Source organism: Varanus komodoensis, unplaced genomic scaffold, assembly GCF_004798865.1.
Source record: "Varanus komodoensis strain SLA01 unplaced genomic scaffold, ASM479886v1 scaffold5, whole genome shotgun sequence".
NCBI classification, from domain to species: Eukaryota; Metazoa; Chordata; class Lepidosauria; order Squamata; family Varanidae; genus Varanus; species Varanus komodoensis.
This window is the reverse complement of record NW_025336087.1, coordinates 28,635,014-28,650,516: the sequence shown is the minus strand read 5'-3', so window position 1 is coordinate 28,650,516 and position 15,503 is coordinate 28,635,014. Positions and strand designations below refer to the sequence as shown.

Here is a 15,503-nt window from a genome sequence, read left to right as displayed (position 1 = left end):
AGCCAAAACTAGCAAGACCAGGGCAAGCAACCCCAGTCTAATGACACTGTAACTCCATGCACCAGGAGCTTGCCTAAGCAGAATCAAAGTATTGGATTTGCCCATTACACAATGATAGGAAAAGGATTTCTACAAGCTGTAGCTTTGCACTAGATGAATGATACCACTGGATACAAACCAGGAAGTCAGTAATCTTCTAACCATTAAGAAACTGGTAATTTTATATGGTAAAGAGGCATTAGTCAGTATGGAATAGTGGTGAGAGTATTGGACTGCGGAACTAGGATAACCAGGTTGTAGTCCGCATTTGGCCACAAAGCTTGCTGGGTGACTGTAGGCCAGCCACTTAATTTCTGCCTAACCAACTTTATATTGTTTTTGTGAGGATAAAATGGAGCTATGTAAGCCACCTTGGATTCCTCACAGGAAGAAAAATGGTGGGATATAAATGAAATGTAGTAATAGTAATAAGAATCAGATTAATAAAAATAAGCCTGATTTGTAGTGAAAGCAGATGTCAGCAGAAAAACACTTGGAGGACTTGGGTAAATATAAAACTGCTGTAGTATCAAGTTCATTACTATTGCCACACTGAAGCTAGGAATGTGGTTACTTTCTGCTGATTACTTTTGCCCATAGGTAGCAGCAGTTTGCAGTAGCAGTAATTTTTAAACACCTTCCTGATAATCACTGTTCATACTAATCCAGCCAGAATTCAAAAATATACTTCAAACTGGCTTTGTAAACTCTGGTTTGAACAGGTGCATTTAACATTGTTGGAGATGTAATGAGTAGCTTTTAAAAAAAGGAAGGAAGAGCATTTGGATGTTAGAGGGAGAGAGAACCAGCACATTGTTACATAAATTTACAACTGTAACTTGCAACTTGCCCACAAGTTATCAGTTCTGGTTTGGCAATACATAAATCAAAACAGTTAATTCAATGAATAACAACTAATCTTCTAAAATCCTTTTCAAGGGATATGAAACAAGACAACATTTACATGAACCTACCTAATGCCTTCTCTAACCATTGGTGCCCTTCAATCAGCTGGTCAATCAAAGCAAAATAATGTGAAGAGGCTTCATCAGGCATGACCCATCCTCCTGTTACAATTTCAAACTGTCCATCTTCAATTAACCTGAGAAGCACAGTTAATGAATGGCTATTTGCACACATGATTATCTCTAAACAGTACATTATTTGCAATATCATGCAATATACACAATCGGTTCTATTCATTGTTAGTGTGGCATAAGTCATATTTACTTCAGTGTGACTACAACTCAATATTGGGAATTATTGTCTCTAAACAACATTACTAACAATTCTTTTCTTCTCTGTAAAGAAGCTTTCTAACCATTTGCACCACCTTTCGAAGTATATTTTGGTGCAAAGAATAAATGTAACAAGCAAAATCCTTAAAGCAGAAAACATGTATTCAATCTCTGAAGATAACATTATTTCTACTATGTACAAGTCAACTGATATAATATCTGTTTAAAATCGGTGCCTGGCCAAGGTAATGGACTGGATGAGGGCCAATAAACTGAAGCTCAATCCAGACAAGACGGAGGTCCTGCTGGTGGGTGGTTCGAACTCCTGGGTAGGTGACTTGGACCTTGCCCTGAATGGGGTTGCACTCCCTCTAAAGGACAGGGTCCGCAGCTTGGGAGTGTTCCTCGACCCGGAGCTGACTTTGGAAGCTCAAGTATCGGCTCAATTGGAAGCTCAAGTATGCGTCCCTACCCGGAGGACGACTGCCTAGCGACAGTGATGCATGCATTAGTTACTTCCCAGTTGGATTTCTGTAACGCGCTGTATGTGGGGCTGCCCTTGAAGACAGTCTGGATACTTCAGATGGTGCAAAATAGAGCAGCCAGGTTGCTGACGAGGACTGGGCATTATTCTCATATAACCCCAGTCCTCTACCAGCTTCACTGGCTTCCCATCGAAGTCCAGGCTCAATTCAAGGTGTTGGTAATCACTTATAAAGCCCTTAACAGCTTCGGACCTGGATACCTAAAGGAATGCCTGCAGCCATATTTGTCCTCCCGCCCCTTGAGATCGGCAGCAGAGGCTCTCCTCCGGGAGCCTTCCGTGAGAGATATCAGGAAGAAAAGTATCTGGAGGAGGGGTTTCTCTGCGGTGGCACCCAACTTATGGAATGCGCTCCCCAGAGAGGTCCGTCTGGTGCTGTCGTTATTTGTTTTTCGGCACCAGGCCAAGACCTTTTTATTCAAACAGTATTTTAATAATGTTTAATATTTATATATTTTAATTATGCAGCCAGTGTGTTTCCAGGTTTTAATTGTAATTGTTTTATTTATTTATTTATTTATTTATTTATGTGAGCCGTCCCGAGTCTGTGTAGCAAGGGGACGGCATATAAAACCTTTAAATAAATAAATAAATAAATAAATAAATAAATAAATAAATAAATAAATAAATAGTATTAACTCAGCAATGGAGGCACTATACCTCCAATTCTTGGGCAATCCAAATGCTGTCAGTTTCAGTTTCAGAGAGGTGGAACAGCTTCTTCATAATGGATCAGATCCAGATTTAGTTATAGAGCCACAGAACAGAGCCACTGAAATCTCTGGGAGTGAAATTAATCATGCTTATTTAAGGTCTATTGATTGTAATAGGTCTACTCTACACTAAGACATAATTCAAAACCTGTCTCCACTTGCCAAAATAAATAATAATATGAAAAAGAGAAAGATGAGGAGAATGAAGAGGAATTAGAAGAGGAGGACTCCAAAGAGGAGACGGACTACAAGAGGAGGACGAAGAAGACCAAGATGAAGAAGACAAAGACGATGATGATCCTGGCTTCCCGAATTATTTGCGAGGGCAACAACCTACTCTACTTTGAGAAAATATTAAAATGTAGGAATCAGCCTCTATGAAGCAGTAATGTATATGATACAGCAGAATTCCCCAAAAAACTCATATTTCTGCCACTAGACAATTGTTAAAAGCTATATCTTTCATGCTAAGCAAGAAAATTGAGAGCTTGTATAGACAGTAAACTTCTGAGTTTCAGGAAGCTTGGGATTCATTTTCCCTTGCTGAGTTGGCTGAAGGAGTAAACAGAGAAAATAATTTCCTTTCACCTCTTGTTCTCCTTGAAACCTGCCAGAAGCTTACTATGGTCCTGTTTTTCGCTCACAGCATGGTATAGGTTACCTCCTTACTCAGATATCCCCACTGTTCATGCCAATTCCCATTCCCTAAAGAGTAAAGACCACTTGCTAAGGTACACAGCAAGTATGCGTAAACAAAAGTTGCACAAGGAAAAATCCGACAGAACTCATCTACCTCATTAATAAATGTGTGAATACAATGGAAACAAATGTTTAAAATTTCAGTTGAAATAGAAATACAGCCAAGATATCACTTATGCCCTCATGGTTTTTGAAACATTCAATCCAAGCATAAAAATCTATTTTGATCTATCTGTGTACTAGCCATGACCAGAAAGTTCCAATAACCAATCTTTTGTTATTTTATTTTAGCAGCAGCAGCAACCAAGATATACATACAATAAAGGGATAGCTTTTGTTGCCAAGCACTACATTTTACAAATTAACAAGGAAACTAGAAAAGAACTCCGGGATCCCACAAATTTTGTTCTGGCTCAGCAGCCACCTACCATTTGTTTTCTAATCATCAGCTGTCCCCTTTTCCCAAGTCCCTCCACATACATAGAGCAGTCTGGAGACTGGTGAGATTTTTCATTTTGTACAAACTTAGGGTGAAGGCAGAAGCAATACAAGTCAGTAGCATTGCTTTTGTCTACTCCAAAGTCACCCCCCCCCCCAAGTTCTCAGGCTCACTGAAAAGGGAAGGGAAGGTGTCATTTAGCAGTCAAACATGAGCTAACCCCTATAATGCTTTCCTTCCTTCATAACTTGTCATAGTTAGAAGGGAATATGTCCCCATTCCAAACAAGCAGAACCTGTTCAGCTTTTGTAGCTTATTTTGATTGTGCAAACCAGCCTGTGTAGGTACTAGTGTGTGAAGACTCACTGAGTTGCAGATAGCAACATAAAGGTGTGCTGAGGTACAATACTGCTATGGTCAGCTTTCACTCAAATGATATTAAACTGTGAAGCCCATACTTAACTATCTATGTACAACTGCAACACAAATAGGGTCGATGCTATACTGGTAACAGTCACTATAACCCCTTTCCAAGAACAGAATGTTGATCCATGTGCTTTATGTCAGTAATGCAAAATTAATTTGTTTCCCTTTGTGTAGTGCCAGATTTGACATGGCAATTTTATTTTCACTTGTCGTTCTATCTAAACTTGCTAATGTTATGATTTAGTCACACTGTCGATCAACCTCAGAAAGTGTCCAACTTGACTTGTGCACGGAGCTAATAATGCCAGGCTGACCTGGCCTTCGGTCAGTGGCAACTACCTCAATACTAATTGAGAAAATTCCCGCTGACATCCTGCAACAAATGTCATCCTGCAGCAGCATTCCTCATCCTTCAAACATGTTAGACTGTGATTCTCATTGTTCTCAGCTAGCATAACCATTGGTTGGAAATGCTGCAAGTTGTAGTTCAACATATCTGGAGCACACAAGGCTGAGGAAAGCTGGTTCACAACACAGAAGCAACAGGATTCCAGCTCCAGAAACAGCAATTGTTCCATGTATTTAGGATTAAAATAAAGTATTTTGTATTTGACATGGGACAACAATAACTCTGGCTAATGGGAATAATAATTATAATTATAATAAACCAACACTATTATGTGCAAGAATAAATAGCAATCATGAATCTACTTTTGATACTATGAACATAGCTGGAAAATTTCGATGGGGAAGGCAACTTGTGACTTTCCAGATGTTTTGTCCTACACTTCCAATCAATCCTAATTAGCATAGTGAATGGTGAGGCAATCATAGGGGCTTCAGTCCAACAAAATCTGGGCAACCTCACACTTAGATCTTCAGCAGGTAACACAAACACTTTCAGTGGAGCTCTAAACATGGTGGACAAGGTGTTCAGGGTTTGAGGGGGACTAGAAGAACAGATTGCCCTGAAGTGATGGTGTTATTTGGTAATATGGGGAGTGCATCTGATATCTTGAATACTGCTTCCAGATTCTGATGGCAATGAGTTCACATTATTTAGCTTTATTATTATTTATTTATTTACAGTATTTATACATGGTTCCAGATCTAAGCAGATTCCAGAGTAGAGAAAAATAAAGGACAGAATGAAAGCTCACATTAAACACATGCGCACACTAACTCCCACTTCAACCCCCACCCCACTCCTTCGGCTGGCTAATCTAGGGAGTTTGCTGAAATAAATATGCCTTCAGCAACCGCCAAAAGCACCATAGCATTGGTGCCTGCCTGACCTCCCAGAAAAAGAGCCATCACATGAGGGATTCAGCTCCAGGTGGACTCCAACCAGGCTGCAAGACCATGCAGAACCACCAGGACAATGCCACTTGTTGACTTCAGTGACCGGCCAGACAGAAAAGGGAGAAGAGCCCTCTCATATGTCCCAAACTGTTTAGGGCTTTATACACGAATAGCAAAAGCTAAAACCTGGCCTGGTACCAAATAGGCAGCTGTTGTAGCCCCCTCAACAAAGAGATGCATGCTGGAAAAGGGTGGCTCCTAGCATTCTGTGCTAACTCCAGCTTCCAGACTAGTCTTTTTCAATCCCTCTTGCACACGTCTGCCTTCCATTTAACAGAATGAAAAAATAGGAGAATTACTGCCAGTAGAGAAATGTGGATTCAGTTATCACAGCATGACAAACACTGCAGGGAGAAATCAGCCTAATTTAACAACTGTCTGGAGTAGGTGAACACTGACATTTGAGTCTTAAAGTTGGCCAAATTACCATTTTATTGTAGGTTTTTGTTTTAAGTAACTAATGACACGGATTTCACAAAATAATGGCTCTTGCCACCCCTTAACATTTCTACTGCAAAGTGTTCATGCTTAAGCAATGCCACTAAACTGTACATCAAGAAATAAAACCCAAGTTCAGCTTTGCATTAGAATACTACAATTTATGAACCTACAAATACTACATACAACTACAGTGAATACTGATGCGGTATCATACTAAACTGTCTTTAGGGCCTATGACGGGCTGAAAGACAAGATATGCACTCCATGCAATAAGAAATAAAAATATTCATACCTTTTCACAGCATCCTTTTTTTGACTATCTATTCCATCCCACCACTTTGAAAAATAAGAGATTTCGGACCATATAAACTTCCTCCTTTTGTCTTCTTGCAGTTTTATAACCATGTTATTGAGAATATGCTGCGTCTGATCTCTAAAGTAGTCATCAAATGTTTTCAGCCAACCTGTTCAATGTAAGAAACCACAGACTGACCAAATAGATAAAGAGCATACAAAGAAGTGTAGGATTTCCCAGAAACAATTGCAGGAGTCATTTACTTAACTAAAATTATACTATGGCCACTCTGCAGACCTGAACTGTCAGTGTATCTGTATTTTAAGTTGTTTTTAAACATTTAAAAAGAACTATGTAAGCAATACTAGCATCTCAATGAACAGTCCAGAAGTTCTTGATGCTGTGAAATTACTGAAGTTAAAAAGGAAATTACGCTGGCTTTATGATGATGAAAACATGACATGAGAGAGCTTAACTTGGTTCAACTGGCAATGATTACTAAACGAATTCATGAACACCATGTGGGTATGAATGGGACTAGTTTCACTATATCCATTTATCATTAATTAAGGGGTCAGTAGGGGAGTTACTATTTTCCAGCAGCAACAGTGTCTCGCAGAGAACATGCAACTTGGTGGCCACTTTATTTACCCAGAATGCCATGGACAGTCAATCATTCTGGCTCATTGCAAGAAAAAAATGAAGGCATTCAGAGATGTTCAGGCAGCCACCTGAGGCATCCATTGCTCCTACCAATGCCAGAGATGGCAGTAAAGAAAAGGATAGAAAAATGAAAAGCCCACAAACATCAATAATGGAATTTAAAGTGATGTGAAAGAATGAATAAGCAAAACAAATGTGATTTTAATGAATGAAAAATGAAAGAAAATTAGGTCTTTGATCACAAAAATGAACGGAATTACAAAATGAAAAATGTTTTCTTGCACACCCCTAGGAACTAATTAAATGTTGACCTGATAGTGGCAGAGAATCTTCTAAGCATCTGTGAGCCTCCAAAAGGGAAAAGTGGCATAAGTAAAATTCATATATGCTTAGATATAGATGATTTCCCGAATCTTATTAATGACTAAGGGCAAGATTTGAGTATAAGACTATAATTCACAGCCTTGATATACAGGAAGGAAATAAGATAGCAAAGCTTAAAACTGGAATGAACAACTTTAAATGTGAATTATCAAATCAGAAGCTTTTAATAATACAGATTTAGTTCCTGTAATGTGTATTGACTACTACCATTATGAGCTGACTTACACTAGACTCAGGCCATGGAAAAAACTCTAAATAAATTAAGTGCTCCCACATCACCTTTCAAGAACACACTGCAAAGCACAAGTAGAGAGCAGGTTGTGTGCTTTTCCCTCTGAAGACAATCATTGTCCACACTATTGACAGCCTCCTTTCATCTTGATGACACTTAGCATATGATAAACCCACCCTATCAGGAACACTTTATAGGTTACAATGGGTGAGACACCCTGCATGTGCTTCTTAAAACATGACAATGCCATGTTTTTTTTTTCCCCTTAGCTCTGCACTATGTATAAATGCTGTAGGAACTCAAGACAACTGCAGTTCCCCAGGGAACATGCAAATGCCTAACAGTGCATTTAAAAAGTTGCAAGAGCTCTTGTGTATTACAATAGTCTTCCAGATGCTTTCCAGATGATTTTAACTACAATTCTTGACCACTGGTCAGGCTGGGGCGAAAGACAACTGAAACCAAAAACATCTGAAGGGTACCAGGTTGGGGAAGGCTGCTTTGCAGAGCAGGTAGGGCAGGCAGCTAAACTGGTAACATGTGAAGTGAGTCTTGCTAACCATGAAATCAAGATGATAGATATTTGCAGAAAACAAGATATTTAACTTCATCATGAGAATGATACAATTTAGCTTTAAATGAGAGATTATTCCAGCCACATTCTCAAGGTTCAGTTGATATAGACAGAGTAGACATAGAAATATTACCTGGGTCATTATGTGAATGAGGCACAACAAAAACTTGAAGAGGCTCACTCTCCCACTCATGCTCATCATATGTGATATCAAATCCTTGTTTCCAAACTCCACCATCTGGATTATCAAAAGGGAGAAGATCATAGACTTCTAACATCTAAAGTGGACAAAGAAAATGGGCTCCATTAGGTCACATTGCTTAGCTGAAGGGGACAGTTCTGAACTTCCAAAAGCATGGCTGTGGTCACTTGTTTTTGTGAAATACATTAAAACAAATAATCAGGAAAAAATCTCACACAGACATTCTGTCTACATACTTAATTCAAAGGACCGTGTATATCAGGGGTAGGCAACAGAAGACCCAGCTCATAGACAGCATGTGGCCCCTGCTGCCTTGTAATTACAACAGTGTTTAAACAACACACACACACAATGCCATTCCATTAACAAATTTAGCTTGTTTGCAAGCACTCTGTATCCAGTACAGAGCAGTCTTCCACCAGATTTCCATAGCAAGCAAGCAATTTTATTAAAAAGAATTACTTCATTATTTTATTCTCTACTTCAACCAGGGGATCTGTGGGGTGAAAATGGCCCCATGCCTCCTGCAGTTGCCTGCCCAATTTACAAAGACTACTCTGAACACTGTATGGGTAAAGCTCAGTTTATTGAGCCTCATTTCATTGTGCTTCTTGAATGTGACCCTGCAACTATTTTTCCAATGGGGTTGCTCACTTCATGTCTCCATGTCACATTTTGGTAAAACAATTCTCGCAATTCTGTACTGTATTTCAAACTTTTCCGTTATTGTATTTGTTATGGTTATCTGAGATATTTGATGTTTCTGTGCCCTTTGTAATTGCTCTGGGGTGTTCTGACTGCTCCACTGACCGCCCCTCCCTCTATATCCTCCCCTCCCCTCAAGCCTCCCTATTTCCACTCCTGCTGGCATGGCCAATTGTCAGTGATGCTGAGAACTGAACTCTAAAGCATCTGGAGATCAACCTTCTCTATTTATTTTTTTATATTCTCTGAGGTGGCATGATTAGGCATTTCCTGAAAACTTATATTTTGCTGTGGCTGCTCCCCAGCCTTGTGTTATCTTTGTACTATCCTGTGATACTGGTGCATATTTGTTCCGGTATGTGTTTTTGTCTGCTTCCATTATTTGGAAAACTGCTTTGAGCACTGTTTCAAATTAGAAGCTGTATAAAAATATTGTTAATAAACAAATATGTAACTACTTTTCATTCAACAACTGTGGCTTGATCTTTCCTTCAAAATACCAACCCAAATATTATCCCTTACAGTAAGTTAAACACCACCACATTCTACATCTTCCTTAATAATGATGTTGTGGCATGAGGATCAACATTCACTATTACAATCATTTAAGAGAGAAATGCCATTGCAATGGATTATAATCCCACTAAAACCTCCCACAGCACAGCATTTATCAGCAGAAATTGCTGCAATATGAAGTCATTAGGATCAAAATTAGAATTTACATAATTACTGGTATTGAATGCAATTGCTGCGATACTAGCCAGATATAAAGCTGGTTTGGCAACACGGTGAATTCTGTTCAAAGTCACTAACATTATCCGTCCCTGTGGAGGCTCTGTATGGTTACAACCTCTGTATGATCATGAGGGAAGAGTGGACAGAGAGAAGTACACACAGCTAGGAGCTACAGAGCTGACAAAGGCTGACATTTACATAATGATTTGAAATAACCAGTCAAATCTTTGACTGCAGGCTTCTAGTAATGCTATATTTACAAAAGCCTTATCTCAAAGAGACAAGGCATCTATTTCCATACCATATCAAAACAGCCTGGTTCAGTTTTTGCATTTTTAGCTCTCTCATTATTTAACATCTTAACATTTTAAATGTAAATATATTAATATCAATATTATACATATGTAAATTATTTTAAAATATAATCTACAACATGAAGATCAATGTTTATAACACCATGTTTAATGGAAACAGCTATTCCAAAGTAAAAAAAACTTTCAGTAAATATTGCTTCTGAGCACATATAGTCACATCCTGTAACAAGATGAATCATTTACTAGAGGTACCATCAATGCCAACAAATTATATGTACTCAGTCTGCCTAGAAAGAAAGAGGTAAAATTATGAACAGGAGTTTTCCTTTCAATCAGGTCTGGGTAACTTTGAGGCTTACAGTAGAGGTTTTTTTTCTCCTTTTTTAGTAAAACTCTCAGATCCACCAACCTTATGGAAAGGACATACAGCATGAATTAAAGAATTCTAAGCCCAACAATTTATTTCAAGAACCAGAACCAAACTCACAAAACTTTCACACAAAAATGCACTGCCCCAAGTTTTCCTCATTTCAGTAATATAATTTAGGGTAACAGGCAAAAATCATTTTGTTGCTGCTATTGTTAAACTAGCAGGAGTTAGCAATTCTTGCGGATTTAATGGAAATGCTAAACTACCTTCTGTTTACTGGAGTATAAGAAAGTGGAGGAACTACACTAGGCTATGCCTCAGAGTTCAATACACAAAGCACCCAAACCAACATATTTACATATCTGAACAGCTTTTATCAGAAGTCCCAGTGGCTTCAGTATACTAACAGCCAGAATAGTGTAGAGGTGGGTAAGAGTACTGGACTGGAACTCTGGAAATCCAGGTTCTTGTCGCTACATGGACATGAAGCTCACTGGGTGACTTTGGGACGCTTAAGAGGATAAAATAAAACCTGGAGAAGGAAATGTAAACCATCTGGGGGAAAAGGTGGGGAAAAAATAACCTACATAAACTTACCACCAAGTAAGCATCTAGGTCAACAATTTAAATGGTTTGGAAATGCAAGTACAAGGCACTATTTAAAAAGTTTATCAAAAACTTATATGGCAACAGAGCTTACTAAAAATTAAAAATAGTTGTAATAAACATTCATTAGATTCTTACCTGTACATCGGAAGCTTGGTTTCCACTTTTTGAAGCAAACTGACAATCTTCAGGATCAATTGAGAGATACATAGTGGCAAGAGGTGATAGCTCTGAAAAGTTTCCTTGACTGAAGTTTATAGCTTCTGGAGTACGCTGTCCATCCTTGACAGATTCACTCAGATTGATCACTGAGTCTCTTATGTTAGAAATAATTTCATTGTTTTCTGCTAGTAAGCGCTCCAAGTGATCTATTTTTTCTTGCAGTATTGAAAGCTGGCCCTGTTGAGATATATAATGTTAGTTCTCCAAATGTGCAAACTATTCTAAAGAAAATATATGCACTTTAGTTCCCCCTTCTCCCAAGCTCAAAGCTTTATTGAATAAACCATCAGAAGTTGGGAGCGACAGGCAATATAATAAAGGAGCACTTGTGATGATCATCAAATTAGTACTAGGAACTCTTCCAGAAAAAAAGGAATATAATTCAGGACAATTTAGTTCTCCAATTAAAGTAAATACATATATGGCTTAGCTGATGAAGTAAAGTGAGCAATCATACTGCATAAGCCTGCTGCAACCCAAAATAAAAGAATCATTTTCCATTTTTATCTTCCCAAGTCTACTAATAGTCATGATTTCAACTACAAGAACATCCGAGAACTAGTCTCACTATTAAGCCAGACCCTATTCAAAGTTTCATAATTAGGATAACTTATGGCAATTCTGATAATCTAGTGGGTGTCATCTATTTTATAAAGAGAAAATAGTTTAATATATGAAATATATTTGAAATATGAAATATATTTTTGAAATGGAAGTTCAACATGATTGATTAATGGCCTTTCATAGCACTTTCTTCAAATCACAAAACTTCAATCTAGGTACACTCTTGTGTTCACAGAATTTTATGAGATAAGTCACCGAATTCCCTAGGTAAAAGTAATGGGAGAGCAGAAGAATAATTTCAATCAGCTGGGATTTAGTTTCACCATTTCACTGCATAGTAGATGCACATTTTCTTCCTGATTTACTAGAAGCATGTTGCACAGCATCCATGAAGCTGTTGCTTTATAGGTGTTGCCTTTTCGAGATACTAAAAGATGGTACCATGGTGGCAATAAGTGAACAACTCACAGACAGACAACGAGGCTTACTGAGGAACGCTGACTGCCCTCTTGCTCACTCTCCCCTCCCCTTGGTCCTCCTGCAAATATCCCAGGAGATTTCACAAAAGGACGAACTTGTCTCACCCTCACCATTATGACTGAGCACCATTTTTTGCTCTCCATGTCTTTTTTTAATTGTGAAAGCTATCTTGACAGCCATTTTTCAGAATCTCCATTGTGATGGCCACTGGCAGTCCCTTCAACATACCCTAGTGCTACATTAAAAGAGTTGTCAATGGTTGGGTTTTTTAAATTGCAGTTTTTAAATAGTTTTTTGCTACATTTGCAAAAGTACGTAGTGCAGCATCTGAAAGCATCAGCTAGATCACTCTCCTGGGGTGCACTTGCTGTCATAGTACACAGCAGGTAGCAACCCTGGACAATGATCCAAACAAGCTCCAAAGAGACTCTACTCCCCCCCCCCACACACACACACCCGTTGGTTCTCTGGACAGCTGTCAATGCCTAAGGAACACCAAAAGTGTGAGTTATCTCTGCTTGCAAAAAGGAGGTGGTGGAATTTACACACCCTTCATGACAAGATCCTTCCCCCCCCCCCCCCCCTCCTACACTAGAATGTTCTAAGGGTGAGCTCACTTTTCCAGTTGTTCCTGAAACGCTAGTTGTTCAGAGACACAACTCCTTTTAAATTTCCAACTCCTTTTAAAAGGAGTTATTTGGTGGGGCTCCCCATAGTTTCTTCAAAAAGACATACGCAGGCATGAATCATGGGTACAAAAATCCCTATGGGCTATATGACAGCTATGGGTTGTCAGGGAGGCTTGCTGCCCTCAAACAACCCAGCTTACAGAAATCAGGCTGAGTTTTCTATGACATAACAACCTATCATGGGTACAATCATTTTGTACCTATAAAAGTATGACAGTCTTTCCACCATAGCCATATGTCATTTCTTGCTATCATAACTATTGTATGGAACATGGCTGAACCAGTATCCTAAGAAGGTATCTTATATTGAACCAGACATTGCTTCATCTAGTCCAGTGTTGTCACCACTAATTGGCAGCAGGCTCTCTAGGGGTTTGGGCAGGATTTCCCCAGTCCTTCCAGGAGATACTAGAGAATCAAGTCAGGGAACTTCAACATGCAAAGCAATATTCTACCACTGAACTACAACGCTGCCCATCCAGAAGGTGCTTCTGACTTTAATAAAAAAAATCAGCAATCAGCAGCAGAATAGTCATGAAACAAACCTGAATAAGAAGCTCTACATGCTTGGCAGAGCAATTTTTCTCAAATAGTAACTCTCTGCTCTTCTGGTGTAAAGGAACGTGCAACCCTTAGACATGTTTAGTTAGAAGTTTATTCAACTTTTTTCCATGTCACTAAGAATGCACAAACTTCTGAATAGATTTCCATACTTCTTTTAACCCCTGACATAGATTAAAAAGAGATGGTTGGGGATGTTTCTCATTGACAAGTATAAGCCCCTTGTTCTGTGCCACAAAAATAATAGCACAAGATATATATTGTATTTTAATAGTGGTAGTGAAGCCTAAGTAAGATTAGCAAGACCTGCCATTTTTAACTTTTATCAATTTTTTTATAAGTTGCCTTTTGGTCAAGAAAGGGGCTCCAAGGTGACTTGTGACTATTTGTTAACAAATAGTTAACTGTATGGAAAGACTATGTACTTACAGGAAAGGCTGCACTAATTGCATTGATTTCAGTTCAAGTTCATCTAGCTTATTTTCACATTTCAGTTATTCACATGGTTCACATGGTTTAGTGGGTGTTTAATTCCTTATACCTCAATTCTTTTTACAGTTTCATGCTGCACTTCAAAATTATCAGTTACCAAGTGCTGATACTGCTTCATTTTGCATTCTCTGTACTAATCAACCATACTTTTTACCACCAACTATGCACATGGTTGCAATTTAAATACAGCTTACAAAGAGATACACAATGCACAGACCAATAACCTTTGTGGACTAAGCTATCACTACTGTATAATTTATATATCAGTTTTACCCAATTTTTCTCACAGTTCTAAAATGGCCAGTTTAAATTCCATTTTACTCCTAGAAAGTTAGTGATTTGGCCAATGACAGAAACAGTATTTGAACAAAACCCTACAAGGTCTGAAGTACAATCGACTGCTACAGTAGGGGAGAACAATACTTCCAGCTCCCCATCTTGCTAACAGGTAAGCAGACTCATTCTACCAGCCCAACTAAAAGGATCCTTTGCTTTTCCTGCTCCTTAACTATGCCTTTTACCTTGTGTGTCACATCTTCATCTATGAAAATTATGTGGGCAGCAACCATCTTGCTTAACTGGTTATTTATAAGGCATTTCAGGAGCCTTTTCTGGCTGAGGAGCAGGATAAAGGTGCTTTGCAAAACTTTCAGCCCACTCAATAACCCACAACAGGGGTAGGCTGCTGGGTGCTTTTGGGCTACAATTCTCATGATCCCTGACCACAGGGCATGCCAGTTGTGGCTAAGAGCTATAATTCAAAATATCTGGAATGCAACAGTTTCCCTGACTGAGGCATAGACTAGAGCATGGGTCCTCAAACTACGGCCCGTGGGATGGATCCGGCCTGTGCCGCCGCCCTTGTGGGAGGTGGTGGCTTGCTAGCTCAGAGATGGTTTTGGACTCATTGGGAGATCTCCCAGCAAGTTCAAAACCATCTCCGAGCAAGCAAGTTGCCGCTGCCTGCCTCCTCGCGCACACGCACTCACCGCACTCCTTGCGGCGCAGGCTGGAGGCGGTGGCTTGCTCGCTCGGAGATGGTTTTGGACTTGCTAGATCTCCGAGCGAGCGAGCGAGCGGCCGCCACGATGACACCTCACTGGCCTGCGTGCCCAGGCCCCCCCTCCTCACCGGCTGCGCGCGTAGCCGCAGTCTTTCAACCGGCCCCCTACTAAAAAGTTTGAGGACCCCTGGACTAGAGCCTCCTTCATGAAGTTTCCATGTCTTATTAGCCACTACTAGCCAGTTTTTCAGGAATCCAGTGTCTTGTTCTCCAGTTTACAGATTTCCAACCCACTTGTTTATTTTTTGTTAAGGAAGTATTTCCAGGTTTTTTTTTTCCAAATTCTGCTTACTAAGAAGAAAGATAATGAATGTCTTTACATTCATATGTGCTAAATAACCATGTTTAAAAGTTGTAGCACTTGTTGGCAAGGACACTACTCAAATTTGACAGAATTGGGAAAATACAGGTTAATGGTATATTTTTCAGAAACCAGGCAGCTGAACACTTC

At 39.3% G+C, this 15,503-nt stretch overlaps 1 protein-coding gene across 1 annotated transcript in view; it reads right to left on the bottom strand.

The window, feature by feature from the left end:
• The window catches only part of MAN2A1 (mannosidase alpha class 2A member 1), a 74,382-nt gene that overhangs the window by 48,360 nt on the left and 10,519 nt on the right, over positions 1-15,503 (bottom strand). Inside the window, exons 2-5 of the mRNA XM_044445734.1 lie at positions 11,120-11,380; positions 8,183-8,327; positions 6,194-6,365; positions 1,014-1,141 (exon numbers count right to left, since the gene is read on the bottom strand). Of these exons, the coding sequence (XP_044301669.1) occupies positions 1,014-1,141; positions 6,194-6,365; positions 8,183-8,327; positions 11,120-11,380 (706 nt within the window). The remainder of the gene's footprint in view (positions 1-1,013; positions 1,142-6,193; positions 6,366-8,182; positions 8,328-11,119; positions 11,381-15,503) is intronic.